General features: G+C 41.7%; 2 protein-coding genes across 2 annotated transcripts in view; one reads left to right on the top strand and one right to left on the bottom strand.

Annotated features, from left to right (window-relative positions):
• Nucleotides 1-2,719: 2,719 nt before the first annotated feature.
• Nucleotides 2,720-4,336, bottom strand: LOC105035775 (uncharacterized). Its single transcript, XM_010911471.4, has 2 exons — nucleotides 3,648-4,336; nucleotides 2,720-3,487 (listed from the first exon to the last, which is right to left on the bottom strand). The coding sequence occupies exons 1-2, from the start codon at nucleotides 4,005-4,007 to the stop codon at nucleotides 3,053-3,055; spliced, it is 795 nt and encodes a 264-aa protein (XP_010909773.1). The 5' UTR covers nucleotides 4,008-4,336; the 3' UTR covers nucleotides 2,720-3,052.
• Nucleotides 4,337-5,007: 671 nt separating this feature from the next.
• Nucleotides 5,008-16,897, top strand: part of LOC105035776 (GEM-like protein 1) — a 117,858-nt gene continuing 105,968 nt past the window's right edge. Inside the window, 3 exon segments of the mRNA XM_073248499.1 lie at nucleotides 5,008-5,549; nucleotides 5,552-5,687; nucleotides 5,783-5,884. Coding sequence (XP_073104600.1) covers nucleotides 5,406-5,549; nucleotides 5,552-5,687; nucleotides 5,783-5,884 — 382 coding nt within the window. The 5' untranslated portion in view covers nucleotides 5,008-5,405.

The following is a 16,897-nucleotide window of genomic DNA, read 5'->3' as shown; positions in this document are numbered from 1 at the left end:
ATAAAATAATTTACTAAGAGTTAGTAAATTATAGGAAGATTAATTTATAATTAGATTGCTGATTAGCTCAATTTTATTGAGTAATAAAATTCAGATTAAGTCTAATTAAATTAGATTCAATTAGGTTTGATCCGATTAGGTTATAAGATGACCTAATCGCTAAGGATAATTGATTCCTGATTTGATCAAGATTTGGACTTGATTAATTTCTAATTAAATTAAGATTTAATTGAGATAATTAAATAATTAATTAGATTAGGTTTAACTTTCCATTCGTATCTAACCAATTTTGGTTTGGATTGAAATAAGTGGGAGTCCAATTGAATTGGACTTAAACCCCAGCGCCAACAATCTTATCCATGCCCATCTTGTTCACACAAAATTCAGATTCCACGTGATGTTTCATCATGCCAAACAGAAAGTTTCTCACCCCTTCTCATTGTCCATTTGGATAGGATAGAGCTTGGTTTAAATGGAATTCAAATTTAATTTGAATTCGACTTAGATAAAGCTTTGTTTGAATTTGATTCTAACTAAACCTATCATTATCTTATCCTATCCACTCCTCACCACCACCCTTAAGAAGGATCTAATTTTGTGCAACAAAATGTGTTGGTCTTTTACTGTGAAAGAGGTTTCTGAGTAGGGGCATGAAACCAAGAGTGGGAAGGGGCTTCTGTGCGTATAACAGAGGATATACATTTCCTCTAGGGTTTCGAGAAGAATGAAAAGTAAGAAGAGAGTTTGTCTCCTCTTCACAGTCTTCCACCACAACATCCTCTTAAATCCATCTTTGGCTTCGGAAGAGTTCCTGAGATCCGAAGAGGAATCAGATCAAATGTCGAAAGGTCTCTGCGCGAGCTAACACTCCCGAAGAGACCGATCAGTATCAAAATTTTGTATGGACATCTTGTAGAGGTTGGACACTCTGTGTGACTGCTGGGCATCAAGAAGAACCCATTACCATGATTAACAATTGCGGTGATCAACTACTCATGCTTTGGTATGAGATCTGATCTCAAAATAGATATGATCTAATTTATCATAGATGTGATCTACTATCCCGTATGGATATGATCAATAGTACTTAGAAATTAGATTTTGCATATTATTCACATCATATGATTCTTAGTGGATAGTTTTTAGATCTGATCTAATACATGCATAGTTGATTAAAATATTTAATTTAGTTACTTCCATTAAAAATTTTAAAAATGCATGCATAAAACTATTTATGTTTTTTTGATAAAGAAACTTAATATCTGGCGCCATGAGTTCGACGTAATGCTGCAAAACTTATTCTATATAAATTAAAAAATTTTACGATGAGAAAATAGAAGGGCAACCGAAGAACGATCTTTAGAGCTTCTTCGTAAAGTCCTACTTGATCTTGATGAGGAAGAGCTATCCATTCTCTGAAAATAACGTCCTCCAACCTAAAGTCACCTGAAACTTGGTATTTCAACCTAAGAAGCTCCAAGTCTTTGGGGGTGAGGACGGAGTTCACCCTAAACGGACTGAAATCCAAAACTTTGGACCTATCCAAAGAATAAGCTGTTTCGGACTTTGTATCTGCACCCTTAACATCATCATCCAAGCTCCAAATGGAGGGGGACGAATTAGACGCACTCATAGCTGAGAAGTGAGAAACTGATCTAAAAACGAGGTGGTCGAACAAAAGTGGGATGAAGATGGGGTCGATGGTAGCTCGACCTTGACCGAGTAGAGCTTCCAGAAAACTAAGTGACAGAATCCTTCCTCTAAACAGTTTTAGTAATAAAAATGAAATCACTGCAGTCTTATTTATAGAAGGCTGGGACGACTCCGATCTACTATTGATTTACCTCTTCCGACTGATGTTCGACAAATGGCAATCCATGATTGATCAAAACATGGCTCCAACAGATCTGAAGAATCAACGATCCAGATTTAAAAGATGATTCATCTTAGGACATTGATTTTTGCCATGTATCAATAGAATACAGTTTGACGGAATCCACCTTAATCTCGAACTAATACTTTCTTCAATCGACCTATGAATAGCTCGATCACAAGAGTGAAAGACATCTGTATGGATCGATACTTTGACTTCGATTAACACATTCTTAACATGCCTGAGCTATGGCAAATTGATGTTTACCAAATTACATATGGCAGATATGAAGAACGCTATATATGCACAACCTATTGAATTGACAGTAGCCCCTATTTTTGAGCCTATCTTCGATCCACCTCATACGAAGACGATGTATTATTGTACATGTCAACCAATCTCAACTAACTTGAGATCGAACATTTTCTCCATGAACTCCAATATCGCATCTCGAGACAATTTATAATAGCTCGTGACCAAATTAATCTCTCTATCAAATCCAACTCTCCTTCAAAATTAAAAAAATTCAAATAAAATAAAATTCCACAACCAATCTCCTATACAAAAAAATATATATATTATCCAAATCAATCTATAAAAAGAATATATTATCCAAATCAATTTATACGAAATTTTAAAAAATATCAAAAATATACAAACGACTTTTTATTTTCTCTTCTCATTATTTTTATTTTCTAATTTGTTCGTCAAAAGATTTTCACCTGAGATGCCCCGATAAGGATTTCTTTATAGATATTCGGACCAAACTCGAATGGTGATTTTACCTCGATCACATATCTCAGCGGCTGACCTCAAGCAGAAAGATTAAAAGCACCATAAAGGATCTAGCACAACTCGGAAACTGTATGCATTACGTACTAACGCAACATTGCTTAGCTTGATATTTTTAATATTCTACTCCAAAACTATCGTGAAATAGATCGGATCTGCTGCCAGCCACAGCAGAACGGATTACGGATGGGATATCGCTCCGTCGAAGAAAATCTAACTACCCTATTCTTCCATTACTATGCCAATTGCTATCAATCAATCATCAGGAGTATAGAACCGTGCCAGCCAACCAATCTTTCTCATGGAAGAAAGGCCAATGTCATCAACAGCAAGAATCTTAGACCAATAAAGAATGCATGCGGGTAGGCTTGTCACAATCCGGTGGTGCTACCTGCTGCTCCGCAGCCAAGCTCTCCTGAACTGCAGTTCCGCAGGTTCTCCAAAGCACTTGGCTTTCATCAGACAGAAGTAGGTGCAGAACCCCATCGACGACCGAACTCGGGTGGTGTTGAGAATGTAGCACAAGGCGCAGTCCATCCCTCTTCCCTGTACCAGCAGCCCCCACGTCCTGGGACCACAAGGGGTGGAGACGGAGGCGGCTCCCATCTCTTCCTCGATGGCCAGCTTTTCCACCAGGATGAACCCCTCGGGCTTGGGGCTCCCCTTATTCCACCGCTTCCTCATGCACGGCCAGCTCTCCGGCGACGCCGCCTCGCGCTCCAGTATCACGCCGCCCTCTCGTCCAGCGCCTCCACTGCCGCCGCCGCCGCCGCGCGAGAAGATCTGCACCAGGAATGGGGCTTCTTCGATGTTTCTCACGATCTGCAGAAGCAACAGGAATTGGAGGAGGAAGACGAATTAGGGACTCAGAATGCAGCACTGCAATTGCCAAAAATTCTACACACACAAATACATATATCTTTTCTTATTCTAAATATAGAAAAGAAGCGAAGAAACAGAACGAATCCGGTGGCTATTCAACCTCTCCGATGGAATCCCTGATCCATTGATCCAGCTTTTCGGGGGAGACGGGCTCCTTTTCCTCCCATTTTGGCTTGTTCTTCTTGTCGTCTTCTGGGATGATTGCGTGATGATGGCCCTGTGACAGAGGATCCGGGCAGGCGGGATGCGCTGGTGCTTGAGCGGCCAAGGCCATCGTCAGGACGGAGGCTTGGGCTCTCCGCCGCCCGTAGGGCGGCCTCCTCCGAAAAGAGACGGAGGAGGAAAAGGACTTAAGTTTGCTACCGGCGAGAGCATGGAAGAAAGAAGAAGACCCCCTTCGATTCTCTTCTCCTCCTACTTCTACGGATACGCTGGCACTCCGTAGCTGCAGCGCCGTCATCTTCGTTCGCCGGTATCGAGATGCGGAATGCCCGTAAACAAGGAAAACGCTCGAGATTGGATGATCGCAATGCTTGCTTGATCTTGGGACGATGTGATGTTGCACAAACTACGGGAGAAGAAGAAGAAGAAAGAGGTGGAGGGAGGGGAAGGAGTCGGAAGATGCTTTTGTGGTCACGGCCGCTACCTCCCTCCCTCTCTGTCGTTTCTGGCCTTCCGCCTCCAAAATGGAATCATAATACGTCGCCGAGAGCGAAAGAGAGAGGAAGGGCAGTCTCGGGCTCCCACGCAACGCAAAGCAACGCGCGGTGGGATACCGACCTCCCACGCCTTGTTGGAAGGAGGAAGCGGTCTCCTATTTATCGTGTCCTCCGACGTGGCTGATCGATCTGGATCGGCTGTAGCCGGTAAGATCCAAATTCACGTTTGAACTGGTCGGACCGACCAGGTCATCCTTAGGTGGCAACAATGGGTGGAAGACTATGCTGTTTCACGTCCCAGGGAGCTGTTTCTGATCGACTTCGTGTGGCGAGCTGTGACCGTCCACGCTCCTACATGCGGCGTGCTCGCACCTGGTTGGCGCTCGACTCGCCCCCGCCTCGGGTTCCGCTGTGCCACCTCAGTCATCCCCTCCATGTCATCGCCCGACCCTCTCTCGCTCGTTGGGTTAGATCAACCAGCTCAATGATGGGCCCGCCGAACCATAGAAGGACATACAAGGCTACATGCGGGTTGTTGTGTAAAATTATGAGAAATTATTACCTGGACTAACCGATCAGCGCACATCTCGAAGATATGCACGGTAAATAACGTATAATCAAAAATTTGTGAAATATAAAAATAGATGTGACGTGCTATTCATCGTGAGATTTGGATGATCTTTTTGGACCATGCTCAGACAGTAATTTTTTATAAAATTATTTTTTATAAAATTATTATCTGATAGATCACTCAAATCTGACGGTGCTTAACACGTCAAATCCACCCTTGCAATTCACGAATTCCAGATTACGCATTATTCACCGTGCGCGTGCTTCGAGAGGCGTGCTGGTCTACCTAGGCGTAGTCCTGGCAACAATTTCCCGTCGTTGTGCGCGTTCTTCCTCCCATGGTTGGAATGGTTCACGCTGAGCTGGGGGACCTGGTGTCACCAATAACTCTTAGTGCGAGGGGCCGCGTGCTGGAGACGCCACGCGCTCAGAAAAGGCGGGAATCCCTGGCTTTGCGGTGAATCAACGCGGCATCACATTCCCTGCGGGTCTGGCGCTCCTCCTCGCCTTCCACTTGCTTCCGGCGGAACCGAATCGAAGAATGTTGGATTGGTATAAAAGATAAGGAGCTTTTCCCGCGGTCCACCAAAAGCTCGCCCGCGGAAAGAAAGAAGGCAGGGAGAAGAAATATGGCAGGCAAGCAGGAGGGGCGGTGGGATGCTTGGGCGATGGGCACGCCGGTGGCACCCCAAGCCCACCCGGCCAACCAGCAGGCTGCCACGTGGGTCCCCGTCGATTACATCCCCTCCTCCCCCTCCCATGGCCCCGCCCCCGCCCCGCCCCCGCCCCCGCCAGCTACATGAACTACTCCGTCCCTCCGTCCGCCTCATCCGCCCACGTTGGTGATGGTGTGGGCAACGGCGGCAATCCTTATGTGCATGTCTCCCCCGTCCCGGGATCCACCGGCAAGAGTGCGCTGGCCGATCACCACCAAGTCATCGTTTCTCATCATTGATTGATTGATTGAGTTGTTGAGGTTGTCGATAGTTTTCTTGTTTCGTGGCAGGTCCGATGGAGATGATCCTCAGAGTGTTGAACCGGTGCGGCAAGAAGCTGGAGGAGCACAGCAGGAAAGCAGGGGATGCCGCCGGAAACGTCTGGCACTACCGTATGTTTCCCCTCGACTTACCCTGCAGAAATTAAAATTTATAGTTTTGATTTGAATCCCTCGGCCTCTCTTCCTTTCTGACGGGACTCGGTAGTCTACCGGTATGGAATTGACCGGACGAACCCAATCCAATATATTCATTCAACTGCTTGCTTTAGATGAAATCTTCGTAGGCATTGAGTATTTCTTTTTCACTCTATAGAATCTTTTGGGTTCAAACGTTTGATGATGATAAATAAATAAATTTGGAACGTGCTAGTTTCTGCAAATCCTATAAAAAATTAGGATCACCGGCTTTATTTGGATTTATGCCTTAGAAATCAATTATTGACCGACATATTATATATTTTCAGGATCTAAATTTATACTTATAATATTTTTATTATAAATAAAAATTTTTTTCTTTCCAATCATACTTATGTGTCCATGATTTGCCCTAAAAATTAACAAAGATGATTTTTGTATATTTTCAAAGAGTTAAAAATTTGAAATATACATTAATTAGTGATTAATTTCTAAATACTTCCGATCAAATAATCATCACGGAGGACAGTGATCAATCCATTTGAGATCGATGCACGGTTCACCTCCCTTGTGGGCAGATGAGTCTTGCGTCTGCAATGTAGAGACACTAGGGTGAAGGTACTGGTGGTTGTTAGAGAATAACTTGCACTGAGTGTGACCAATACGAGAACTACTGATTAGGTTCTAGGACAGGTGGTTGTTAATGGTTGGACCTAATCAGATCTTTTCAGTGGAGGCCAAAGCCTACTGATTAGGTTCTAGGACAAAATCAATTACTAGAAGTTGTTTAGAGAAACAACTGGTTATGAACCTACCCATAGATGCATATGGGTTGACCAATCAAAGTTGGGCTCGTGTGTAGTTTGTGTGGATTCTAGTACCCACTAAGGAATTAAAGTAATTCCTCGAATTGGAGGTTGAGGCTACCAATTCGTAAAATTACTGGGAGAAATTTTAGACTAAAGTCCAAGTCTTTAGTATTTATAATTTATGTACTAATAGAGGTCTGGTTTTTCTTTATGCAGCTATGGCCACTACCTTGTCCCTCCGGTCATTATTAGATAATGACAAGCTCATGGGACCTAATTTCGATAGCTGGTATCGAAAATTAAAAATCGTCCTTGAGCATGAGCGGATCCTTTATGTAGTAATGGATCCGGCACCTGAGGAGCCAGCCTCGAACGTTAGAGGGACGGTCCGAGACACTTATCAGAAGTAGCTCAACGACCGCACCACCGTTCGGTGCATTATGCTGGCGGCAATGAATGATGAGTTCAGTTGCAGGTTCGAGAACGCCCAGCCACAGGAGATGCTTCAAATATTGAACGACTTCTTTGGCACGCCTGACGACGTTGAAAGACACAAAACTAGTTGTACCATTTTCAATGCTCGGATGAGGGATGGAGCCTCAGTCACTGATCATGTACTGTACATGATCGAAATGATTGAGCGCCTAACTAAACTGGGCTTTCCCCTGCACGAGCAGCTCGGTAAGGATGCGATCCTTAATTCATTGTCCAAGTCCTTCCTCTCATTCCTTACTCATTTTCGGATGACAAAGCCTGCAGTGAACTACTACGGTTTGTTGGGGTTGCTGCAGAACTTTGAGAAGGATCACCAGCTCCATAAGGAGTCGGTGAATGTTATGGGAGGGTCTTCTTTTGGTCGTCGACCCTTTAAGAAAGGGAAGAAGAAGAACAAGAAGAAGAAGAATAAGAAGGTGCAGCTGCATGCTGGGATGTCTGCACAGGGTCAGACCAAGAAGCGCAAGCCCGACCAGAGCCAGGCGGAGTGCTTCTTTTGCAAGAAGCAGGAGCATTGAAAGATGAACTGTCCTCTATACATTGCTTCCCTGGACCCGAACAGGCCGAAGAAGAAGCAAGGTACTAATATGATAACACCTTGCAACTTTTCTTTTTGTGATACTACTACCTGGGTATTGGATACCGGAAGCCTTTATCATATTTGCAATTCGATGCAGGGTCTGCAGGTCAGTTGGAGATTTGATGAAGGCGAGAGATTCCTGAACGTTGGAGATGGAAGCAAAGTTCCAGTTCTAGCATTAGGAATCATAAACTTTGTAATCAATTCTCGAAACGTAATTCTGAGTGAATGTCACTATTGTCCAAGCTTTTTATTAAATATTATTTCTGTAGGCCTTTTGGCCATGAACGGTTATCAATTTTTAATAAAAGGAAACGTTTGCAATATTATTTTGAATGGTGTTATAATGTTTGTTAGACAACTTAATAATGGAATTTACTTTCTATCACAACCTGTTAATGTGGTTCAAACCTCCGGTACATACCCTAGAATAGATAATGTATTTGAAGTCTACCTTTGGCACTGTAGGCTAGGTCATATCAATAAGAACAGGATAAACAAGTTGGCTCAAGAAGAAATTCTTGAAGTAGGTGATTGTGAATCACTTCCAACCTATGAGTCCTGTCTTCTTGGTAAAATGACCAAATCACCTTTTACTGGAAAAGGTGAGCGAGCCAGTGAACTCTTGGGTCTGATACATTCTGATGTATGTGGACCCATGAGCTCAAGTGCAAGAGGTGGATATTTCTACTTCATAACCTTCACAGACGACCTATCGAGATATGGGTATGTCTATTTAATGAAGCATAAGTCGTAGTCGTTTGAAATGTTCAAACTATTCCGAAATGAGGTAGAAAAATAAACTGGGAAGTGTATTAAAACTCTTCGATCTGATCGAGGAGGTGAATATCTTTCCAATGAGTTTCTGACATATCTTGGGAAGAATGGGATTCTCTCTCAGTGGATACCTCCTGGAACACCACAGCATAATGGTGTGTCTGAAAGGAGGAATCGGACCTTGTTGGACATGGTTCGATCCATGATGGGGTTTGCTGATCTGCCGATCTTCCTTTGGGGATATGTGCTCGAATCGGCTTGTTACCTTTTAAATAGGGTTCCGAGTAAGTCTGTAACCAAAACGCCATATGAGATATGGATAGGACGTAAGCCAGTACTCTCGCACCTTAGGGTTTGGAGGTGTCCGACTTATGTTAAACGTTTAATTACGGACAAGCTAGGACCTAGGTCTGACAAGTGTAATTTTATAGGATATCCAAAAGAAACCAAAGGATATTATTTCTACCTAGCTGATGAGCAAAAAGTGTTTGTCAGCCTTAAGACAATCTTTTTGGAAAAGAAGTTCCTTGGTGAAGGGACTATTGCCTCTAAGGTCAAACTTGACGAAGTTCGGCAGGTGGAAAAATCGACACAAGTTGCTGAACTTGAACCGGATTTGGTTAAATCAGATCTGGAGCCCATTGTTCAAGCACCTTTAAGACGATCTGGTAGAGTACCACATCAACCGGACAGATACTATGGTTTCTTGATCCGGGACGGCGATCCTATCGAACTTGATGAAAACGATGAGGATCCGATCACCTGCATGGATGCAATGCAGAGATCCGACTCTGAGAAATGGCTGGAAGCCATGAAATCCGAAATGGAGTCCATGAAGGTCAACGATGTGTGGACATTGGTTGACCCACCCGAAGGAGTAAAACCCATAGGGTGTAAGTGGGTCTTCAAGAGGAAGAGAGGCGCAGACGGAAAGATGAAAATCTATAAAGCTCGTCTGGTTGCCAAGGGATATCGTCAACGTTATGGTATAGACTATGACGAGACGTTTTCTCCTGTGGCAATGCTCAAATCCATTCAGATTATGCTTGTGATAGCTGCCCATTTGGACTATGAAATCTGGCAGATGGATGTGAAGACAGCTTTTCTAAACGGAGAGCTGGATGAAGAGGTGTATATGATACAACCTGAAGGATTCACATCCACAGATGAGTCTAAGGTGTGCAGGCTACAGAGGTCCATTTATGGACTTAAGCAGGCATCACGGAGTTGGAACATACATTTTGATAAGACGATCAAGACGTATGGCTTCGTTAAGAACGGAGAAGAGCCATGCATTTATAAGTGGGCTAATGGTCCAGTAGTAGTATTTTTTGTATTGTATGTGGATGACATTCTCTTAATCGGGAATGATGTCCCTGCATTACAGGGAATAAAGATTTGGCTGTCGTCACAGTTCTCCATGAAGGATCTGAGAGAAGCTTCCTACATCCTAGGGATGAGGATCTATAGGGATAGATCTAAAAGGTTGCTTGGTTTATCTCAGTCCACGTACATTGATACTATGCTGAAGAGGTTCAGCATGGAAAATTTCAAGAAAGGCTATCTTCCGATAAGCCATGGAATTTCTCTCTCGAAGAGGGATTGTCCGACAACACCTCAAGAGAGAGAGCGTATGGGTAGGATTTCATATGCTTCGGCAGTGGGATCTATCATGTACGCCATGACATGTACACGACCAGATGTGGCATACTCACTAGGGGTAGTGAGTAGATACCAATCTGATCCAGGGGAGAATCACTGGAAGGTTGTTAAAACCATCCTGAAGTATTTAAGAAATACTAAGGACCAGTGGCTTGTTTATGGTGAATCGAACTTGAGACTTATAGGGTTTACAGACTCTAGTTTTCAGTCTGATCACGATGACAGCAAAAGTGTGTCGGGATTTATTTTTATCCTTAATGGTGGGGCTATCTGCTGGAAAAGTTCCAAGCAGCACACAGTGGCTGATTCAGTTTGCGAGGCGGAGTATGTCGCTGCATCAGATGCTGCCAAAGAAGTGGTGTGGCTGAGAAAATTCATCACCGAGCTCGGAGTAGCACCCTTCATTGTTGGTCCAGTTCTGCTCTACTGTGACAGCTCTGGAGCCATTGCTCAGGCGAAGGAACCAAAGGTACACCAGCAGACGAAGCATATTCTGCGCCGCTACCATCTCATCCGAAAAATTGTGGATCGAGGTGACGTCGATCTTCAGAAGATCGACAGGAAGGAGAACCTGGCTGACCCATTCACTAAAGCCATTGCGGTGAAGGAGCTCGACAACTACAAGTCGAAGATGGGTATTAGATACTGCATCGATTGGTTTTAGGCCAAGTGGGAGATTGTTGGGAATAGTATCCCAAAGCCAATCGTCAGCCTGTTGACGGTGTGCTCATTTTTGTATTTGTACATGAATTATAAATTAATAAAAATTATTTTGATATTTTTCATCACAAAATGTTTCATCTTCTAATGAACTCCTATGTTGTGGTGAAGTCCTTAGGACTATTTAGACTCGACAAAGGAGGATTTGTTGTTTAGTCCTTAAATCTGTTCGCGATCAAATGATATGTTGTTATCAAGGACGACAACGTTTATCAAGCATAGGTCATTGTGTGCCATATAGGTTGGTTGTCTTCTTAACCAATGAGTGTGGAGACACTGGTATGGCATACAGATGAGATATAAGGGTACATCTGCACTGAACGTGACCGACTCCGAAGCTATTTCTACTGTCAAGATTTGCTCTGATGGAATATGGGTATAAATATCCCTCCGACCTGAGATTGCCACGGTGACTTGTAAGCAACTCAGTGCACTTAGGCACTGGACTACCTGAATTTCTAATTCAGTGAGGAAGGCTGTTGGGTGTAGTCAAGTACTTGACTTGTCGGTGCATGTATTAAGATGGGATTGACTACTCCAGTTTAGGAGCTGTGTACAGTCGTATTTCAATTTAGCAAAACCTTGGCCAGGGTAGTCCTTGTGAGGAGTCACAGGACTGTTTGAGTTGAGCATGATTCGGATGATCTAATCTGGGTTGACAGTTTAACCCTGAGTCGTCCTAAACACAGAGTTCAAAAGGATGAATTATACAGTAACCATATTCACGTAGGTTCTGAGTGTTGCGATTGCGATCATTCGACTTATCCGATCGTCGGGTACCATTGCTAGATGGTCACTTCGATTAGTACAGGAATTGGTTCCTGTGCTACCGGCTTAGGGTCGAACCTGCGGGGTCACACATATTAGAGGTTCCTATCTTATCTGATGGCTGATGTAGAATCCTACATGTTTGGGACTCAGTGATCGAGAATCAGGATTCTCTGATCACGAGTTCCACACATTATGGGTACTGGGGTCAAGAGTCCCACTGGTTGGGATTTTTCGATCAGGATTACATATCGATGAATTCTGATGCCTGATTGCCCATCGAATTTGGACTCAGTATTTATGAGAGATTTAATTAGTGATTTGATCGCTAATTAACTCAATTGATTGAATAATTATTTTTGGATCAAGTCCAATTGAATTGGATTCAGTTGGGTTTGACCCGATTAGGTTAAGAGTTGACCTAATCGTCGAGATGGTTTGGTCTCTGATTTGATCAGGGGTTGGACTTAATCAATTCCTGATTTGATTAGGATTTTATTGAGCCTAATTAAACCTAATTTAGTTGGGTTTAAATTAGTCTAATTGGACTTAACTTATTTGGTTCAATTAGGTTGGTTTAAATAATTAAACCACCTTGACCCAATCTCCATGCGCCACCTCACTTCCATTGCACCCATTTGAATTCATGAGAAGAAACTTCTCATGAATTATTTCCTCACGCCAAGCCCTCTCCACGCCCCATTTTAATGTGCCAAATGAATAGATAAGGATGATTGGTTGGCCATTCAAATTCAAAATAAAGTTTGAATTTGAATGAGCAATCAATCTTTGCACCTTATCCTTTTTTTTACGTCCCATTTATTACATGAGAAAAGGTTTCTCATGAAATCACTCCATGCACAATTTAAACCACGCCTCACGCCTTTAGTGGATAAGGGATGAGTTGGTGTCCATTTGAATTCAAAATTTGATTTGAATTCAAATGTGCAATTACTCATCTTTATCCTTTCTTTTGGATAAGACTTTTGACGTTGTTATAAAAGGAGGAGAAGAGTGGGGCATGCAAGAAGAAGATTTTTGGAGAAAAATTCTGGGGCGTGAGAAGTCTTGTGCGTGAGAAGGAAGTCCATATCCTTCCAAGAGAAAAAGAAAGAAAAGAAAGAAAAGTGGGTGCAAGGTTTCCGATGAGTTCCCTAGAGTTTTAACCTGGAGTTCGGGAAGTGAGAAAGTGAGCTACGAGTGTCGTGAGCCCACAAAATCTCAGGGAGATCTTCAACATCCTCTCAAGCACGTCTGTTGACGATCCGGAGTATCCAAAAAATCGATAGACATCGATCGAAGGAGTTCGATCAGCATCGGCCGTCAAAAGGACTCTACAACGAGCTAGCACTCGTGAGGAGTCCGCAGAGGCCAGACACACTGTGTGGCTGCATCGCGATGATCAGACTCTCCCGACGGTGATCAGATTACGGTGATCTACTACCCGCACAAAGGTATTGTGTTCTGAACACATTATAGTAAAGTGTTTACTGTTCAAATTTGAATTTCAAATTTAAATGCATGCATGCTATATATCATATTTAGATCCTAGTGTATGATAAATTCATGTTAATTAATTAGATTAATTAATATTTTTTCACTGTAAAATCATGATTTTGAAAAAGTTTTAAAATTATCATTTTACTCCTGCACTGAATTTTCCCACAGTATGCATGTGGAATAGATGAAAGAATGGGTGGTGTAATTTTTCTTTTTTGAAATTTATTGAGCATCATATCCTAGAGGGACCCACCCCCTCTTATATGTTATGGCGTGAAGGAGAGAGGGTGGGGTCCATGCCCCATCTCTTATGGTTGGAGATTCCTTTGTGGGGTGCCAAGAGTTGGCGTCCCAATCACATGACATGTATTCCATGGATGGCTATTGTACATGCTTAAAAGGGCTGATTAATTATCTTTTATATCTGATTTTATTTGACATAAATCATATTTAAAAGGTAGAGAATTCTTATGAGATAAGGATCTACTTTTTTAAGATGATAGGGTTCCTAATATGTGTTAGGGCTAATATTTATTTAAAGAGAGATCTTTAGGGTTTCTTAGTATTGATTTTTCATCAAGAAAACTTTTCCTCTCTCCATCTCCATGCTTCCTCTCTCTCAGATTCTTCCTTTCCATGCCCAAAGGTTGGGTGTTCTCTCTTCCATATGTTTAGAAAGAGTTCTGGTGACTTAGAGATCAAGGATCGAGGAGAAGAAGAAAAAGGCTGCAGATCAAGGAGTTGATCTCTCAGTTAAGATCAAAAGAGTTGATCAGAGTCCTCAAGGCCAAGATTCTTCCTGAGAAGAAGAATCTTCTACGAGAACAAAAGTTCGAGATTGATCCCGATGGATATCTGTAGAGGCCGGATATGTGTGCGGCTCCATCTTCTATGAATCCAAGATCATCTGAAGTGGTGAATTTCTACCCGCGCAAAGGTAATGAGATATGATCTCATATTTTTCTTAAATTTCAGATTAGTTATATGTGTTTTCTTCTGGGCTTGGGTAGGTTTAGATCTGGTATCTTACATGTGGGGTTAAAGAGTTTAATCGGATTTATTTTTCGCTGCATGTTTTTAAAATTTTAAAATCTACACATATTGCCTACCCTGTTTTTTATCAACTCGGTAGTCTACCTGTATGGAATTGACTGGACGAACCCAATCCAATATATTCATTCAACTGCTTGCTTTAGATGAAATCGTCGTAGGCATTGAGTATTTCTTTTTCACTCTGTGGAATCTTTTGGGTTCAAACGTTTGATGATGATAAATAAATAAATTTGGAGCATGCTGGTTTCTTTAAACCCTGTAGAAAATCAGGGGTCACTGGCTTTATCTGGAGCATTTTTGTTCTGGATGGAGAAGGGCGATGGATTTATGATGACTTAATATTGACACATATCTTGTCTTTGAAGAGTTGGAGCTTTGTTTTGCTTGTGTTTCAAGTAGAATGAGCTAACCTAGCAAATCACATTACCACCATGCTTGACTCTAATAGGAAAGATTGAGGATCTCAATTATCATGTAATAGGGGTCTTTGGGATGGAAAGTACTAGAATCTAAACCACCAAAAGTAACTTGGATCATAATTTTGGAACTGAGACTTAATGGACAGCAACCAAGGTAATGGAAGAAAAAGGTTATGTTTAGTGTGATTTGGTTTCAGATGGGGCTTAGGTTTAGGATTTTATACTAACTTAATATTTCATTTTCAGCTTTCATTGCACTTACTACTTTTTGCGTACCAAAACCAGAGATCCATGCTTTCATTTTGACTTTGCAGTTTGTAATATATGCGTTGCCACTGATTCCTAGGCTAGCTCTGAGGTTGGTGGGTTTGATGGGTGCTGAGTTGAGGTTGAGGCTGGCTTGGATTGTAGTGAGTCGAATTGGGTGATGCCAACCAATGGAGAATGAACCAGCAAATAAAGTCCCTGACCGGAAGTGTTTCTTTGGGGGAGGGGGGGGGGTGTGCTGATAATAAGGAAGGAGGACATTATTAGTCTTATATTGATTGTGAGTCAATGAAAATTCTGGCTTACATAAGAAAGGACCATCCTTTCTACGTGAGGTGCTTTTTGGATTAGAATTCAGAGGGGCAAAATTATGAGGCCTGTGGGCCAGAGCAGACAATATTTTACGTACCGAATCATGAGCCATTGGTCACAATATTGATGGGCCATATAAGTTTGAAGCCTATGATTGTGATGCACCTCCCACACTCTCCCTAGACTGGGAGGCTATGGTGATAATAAGAAAGAAGGGCACCATTGATCCCATATTAGATGTGAGTCAAGGGAGACTCTGGCTTATATAGGAAGAGGCCGCTTTTTCTATACGAGGCACTTTTTGGATTAGAATTCAGAGAGTAAAACTATGATACTCGTGGGCTAGAACAGATAATACCTTACATGTCAGATCATGAGCCCTTGGCCGCAATAATATGGTTCAATGATTCCTGGATGATATGCATCTTCTAGAAGTATTAGAAGCACCAAACTTGTTTATTTACAAAGTAATTATGGCCTTAAAATTTGTTGGTAGGGTTAGGGATGCTAGTGTAACTTAATTTATTCAATTATTTTTTTATTTTATATTTCTTCTCATGGATAGTGGACTCTTTAGATAGGTTTATGCTATTTTGGGATTGAGAATTAGCCTCTATGTTCTTGGATACATTAGGCTTTGACTTTTCCTTCTTTTTCCTTCTTTTCTCATTTACGTTTAAAAATTGTTGCTCTAAACTTTATATATATCTAGTTATCAAGGATTTATGCTAAGTTTTTTATGAAAATACTAACTTTCCTTCTTGTAAAGCAAGGTTTAAATTCCATGATATGGGGCCTTTTTGGTTCTTTTGCGGAATGGGACACTCCAGCATTTCATTCATATTTAACATCTTGTTGCAAAGCATGCCTCTTAGGCACTCTCTTTTTACCTCATGGACTAGTGTAAATTGTCAAACAAGATAGGAACCAAAGTTTGCCACACTGGTTAGTATCATGCTATACTAGATGTATCTTATTGTACCAGTATCGAACGATATGTAGTCTCGTACTGTACTGACATTTAGTATGTTTCGTCATCTCATACCATACCGCATATACTGACATTGTGATAGGATGGTACCACTATAAGAGATGGTACCAAGATGGCGAACCTTAGCATCAATACTACTAGATGATGGTTAGCAGCTTGAACAGGTAGGTTGATGTGGTTTACATTTGGTGGAAGATAGATTTGTTTATGCCTAGTCCCACTTGATGTCTCGATTGCTACATACTTGATAAGTGACAATTTCTAGTTTAACATCTCAAGGTTAAATACATGTCAATTAAAATTCCCATGATTCAAGATTGTCTTGACATGAGTCATTAGATTCTAAGCTTTGAAGATGAAATGAAGAAGTTGTGACAGTCAACCTGCAGGAGGAATTTTCAAGCAAAAATTTGTTGCAATTTCCAACATTTGAAGGAACTTCATAATCAAATTTTGCAGTCATCTATAGTCGTCTATATGTTGATGATCTAAGTTTTATCAAAGCTACAACATAGTTCATCTAGTATATATTCAAACACAACAAAGTTGGTGATGAAGAATGATGATTTTAAATATTTGATGGTACAATCATATGATTGTCACCATATCTTAGTGCCATATGATTTCATTTACAAG

This window comes from Elaeis guineensis, chromosome 14 (genome assembly GCF_000442705.2).
Source record: "Elaeis guineensis isolate ETL-2024a chromosome 14, EG11, whole genome shotgun sequence".
Taxonomy (NCBI): domain Eukaryota; kingdom Viridiplantae; phylum Streptophyta; class Magnoliopsida; order Arecales; family Arecaceae; genus Elaeis; species Elaeis guineensis.
This window is presented reverse-complemented; position numbering and strand designations above follow the sequence as displayed.

What these genes read in the sequence shown, in the direction of transcription:
- LOC105035775 (XM_010911471.4), bottom strand. Translation starts at nt 4,007, where the DNA reads ATGACGGCGCTGCAGCTACGGAGTGCCAGCGTATCCGTAGAAGTAGGA. An exon ending in TCAGGGATTCCATCGGAGAG is followed by an intron (nt 3,488 to 3,647) that starts GTTGAATAGCCA and finishes TTGCTTCTGCAG; the next exon opens with ATCGTGAGAAACATCGAAGA.